Genomic DNA, 2938 nt, shown 5'->3' with positions numbered 1-2938 from the left:
AATGACAAGCTCTGGGCTGCAGGCCCCGGCGGCGGGCGGGCACGAGGGGCGGAGGCCGGGGCCGGGGGGCGGGAGGCGGCTCCGCGAGCAGCCAATGGGCGGCGGGAGGGGTGGGGCTCAAGAGCGCCTAGTTGGGTCCCGGCTTTAAGCCGGCGGAGCGCGGCGGCGGGGCCCGCAGACGGAGCGAGGCGGCGGCGGCGGCGCGGCGCAGGGCGCGGGGCGGCATGGCCACCACCGCTCAGTACCTGCCGCGGGGCCCCGGCGGCGGAGCTGGCGGCACCGGGCCGCTCATGCATCCCGATGCCGCGGCAGCGGCGGCAGCGGCGGCGGCCGCCGAGCGGCTGCACGCGGGGGCCGCGTACCGCGAAGTGCAGAAGCTGATGCACCACGAGTGGCTGGGCGCGGGCGCGGGCCACCCCGTGGGCCTAGCGCACCCCCAGTGGCTACCCACGGGAGGAGGAGGTGGCGGTGACTGGGCCGGCGGCCCGCACCTGGAACACGGCAAGGCGGGCGGTGGCGGCTCCGGCCGAGCCGACGACGGCGGCGGCGGCGGCGGTTTCCACGCCCGCTTGGTGCACCAAGGGGCGGCCCACGCGGGCGCGGCATGGGCACAGAGCGGCACAGCGCACCACCTGGGCCCCGCCATGTCGCCGTCGCCCGGGGCCGGTGGGGGCCACCAACCCCAGCCGCTCGGGCTGTACGCGCAGGCGGCCTACCCCGGTGGCGGCGGCGGCGGCCTGGCCGGGATGCTGGCGGCGGGCGGTGGCGGCGCGGGACCCGGCCTGCACCACGCGCTGCACGAGGACGGCCACGAGGCACAGCTGGAGCCGTCGCCGCCACCGCACCTGGGCGCACACGGACACGCACACGGACATGCACACGCGGGCGGCCTGCACGCGGCGGCGGCGCACCTGCACCCAGGCGCGGGCGGCGGTGGCTCGTCGGTGGGCGAACACTCGGACGAGGATGCTCCCAGCTCCGACGACCTGGAGCAGTTCGCCAAGCAGTTCAAGCAACGTCGCATCAAGCTGGGCTTCACCCAGGCCGACGTGGGGCTGGCGCTGGGCACTCTCTACGGTAACGTGTTCTCGCAGACCACCATCTGCCGCTTCGAGGCCCTGCAGCTGAGCTTCAAGAACATGTGCAAGCTCAAGCCGCTGCTCAACAAGTGGCTGGAGGAGACCGACTCGTCCAGCGGCAGTCCCACCAACCTGGACAAGATCGCGGCGCAGGGCCGCAAGCGCAAGAAGCGCACGTCCATTGAGGTGGGAGTCAAAGGCGCGCTCGAGAGCCACTTTCTCAAGTGTCCCAAGCCCTCTGCGCACGAGATCACCGGCCTAGCCGACAGTCTACAGCTGGAGAAGGAGGTGGTGCGTGTCTGGTTCTGCAACCGGCGGCAGAAGGAGAAGCGCATGACCCCCGCGGCCGGCGCGGGCCACCCGCCCATGGACGACGTTTACGCGCCTGGGGAGCTGGGGCCTGGCGGGGGCGGCGCGTCGCCACCCTCTGCGCCCCCGCCACCGCCTCCGGCCGCGCTGCACCACCACCACCACCACACACTGCCCGGCTCAGTGCAGTGACCCTGCGGGCTGGGTTTCCCACCGACGCAGCGGTGCCTCCGGCGCGCAATCAGCCCGCGCGGCCTAGACTCTTTTTTTTTGTTGTTCTTTATTCGGTTGCTTTGGATTTTACAAAAAGGAAAAAAAAAAACAGAAACTTTTAAACAAAACCAAACAACCCCGGACCGAACCCCTCTCTGGCGAGCGGCAAAGGGCGGCCGAGAGGCTGTGTCGCCCGAGTCCCGGGAGAGAGCAGCGAAGATCCGGAATGCGCCAACTCATTCTGGGCGCCCTCTGCCCACTGCCTGCTCCCTGTCCCCATACCCTCGACGACCCCTGCCCCTGCCCCCGGGCTGTTCGGGGCCGGATCCCGGCAGCGGCCTCCCCACAGCGAAAGGTAACGCGGTGCGGGGTTAGGGATTCCCGGGAGAAAGGACGAAGAGAGAGAGTCCCCCGCAGCTCTCCCGGGCGCGGACTCCCTGTAGCCTGCAGGTCACGGGTGGGGGACTGTCACTTTATTCTCTCCGCGCCTCTTCTCTTGCACCCCAGCACCCCAGCCCCTCACCCTTTCTCCGGGCTTGTTTTTTTTTTTTCTTTTTTTTTCTTTTTTTTTTTTTTCTTTTGCGGTTTTTATTTATTCGTGGAGCCTCTAGGTTCCTGGGGTCCTTCTAACTCCGCCCGCGCCCTTAATTTAAATCGCTGTATACTGTATTTATCGGGGCCCCAGAGGGGAGGCCACGAGAGCCGCATCTGTATAAAAGCAGGAAATAGCCAAAGCTTTAATCTAGCTTAATTTATTTTCCCTTTCTCATACCCTTTCCTCCTTCCTCCAAGAACGCAAAACAAAAACAAAAAACTAACAAAAAAATTTTTTTGAGTGTTCATTTTCGTTTCGTTTTACCCGAGCTCTCGGCTCGGTTCTTGGCCTAGCGGATAGGGTCTGCGCTCCCACGCACACCCGGGTGGGAAGGGGCATCTCCACCCGCAAGACCGAGCACGCACCGCGGGCCGCTGCTTCCCCGCCGGGCCCTGCCCCTCCTGGCCTTAACGAACGAAACTTGGAAAAGTTGGAACTATTTTTTAACCAGCTGTAGAAATAAACCATTCCCCCAAGAACCTTCCGCCTGATTCCCTATCGCTTCCCCCTGCTCTTTCCAGCCCCCTCGGGATGCTGGGGGAAAGCTGGAGAGAAATTCTCCAAATTTGGGGTGAGGTGGGAACCATGTAAATATGTGAGATATGTACACACTGGCGGGGGGCGGGAAGAAACCTTTTGTGCTTGGTTTTTATTTTTTGGTTTCTGGGTTGTTGCCCCTCCCTGGGTTTTGTACGCCCGACTAAACCGAAAAAGATATTTTAATATGGTTTACTGATTTCTG

The 2938-nt window shown here is 64.6% G+C and overlaps 1 protein-coding gene across 1 annotated transcript; it reads left to right on the top strand.

Annotated features, from left to right (window-relative positions):
• Nucleotides 1-202: 202 nt before the first annotated feature.
• Pou3f1 (POU class 3 homeobox 1) lies at nt 203-2128 on the top strand. The gene has a single exon (XM_050161370.1). The coding sequence runs from the start codon at nt 225-227 to the stop codon at nt 1578-1580; it is 1356 nt and encodes a 451-aa protein (XP_050017327.1). The 5' UTR covers nt 203-224; the 3' UTR covers nt 1581-2128.
• Nucleotides 2129-2938: the final 810 nt, after the last annotated feature.

The sequence above is a fragment of the Alexandromys fortis genome, unplaced genomic scaffold (genome assembly GCF_014885135.2).
Source record: "Alexandromys fortis isolate MF-2015 unplaced genomic scaffold, M_Fortis_MF-2015_v1.1 scaffold_122, whole genome shotgun sequence".
NCBI classification, from domain to species: domain Eukaryota; kingdom Metazoa; phylum Chordata; class Mammalia; order Rodentia; family Cricetidae; genus Alexandromys; species Alexandromys fortis.
The sequence above is the reverse complement of the archived record's forward strand: the minus strand, read 5'-3'. Positions and strand labels throughout refer to the sequence as shown.

Excerpts from the sequence above, each read along its gene's own strand:
- Pou3f1 (XM_050161370.1), top strand. The coding sequence starts at position 225 with ATGGCCACCACCGCTCAGTACCTGCCGCGGGGCCCCGGCGGCGGAGCT.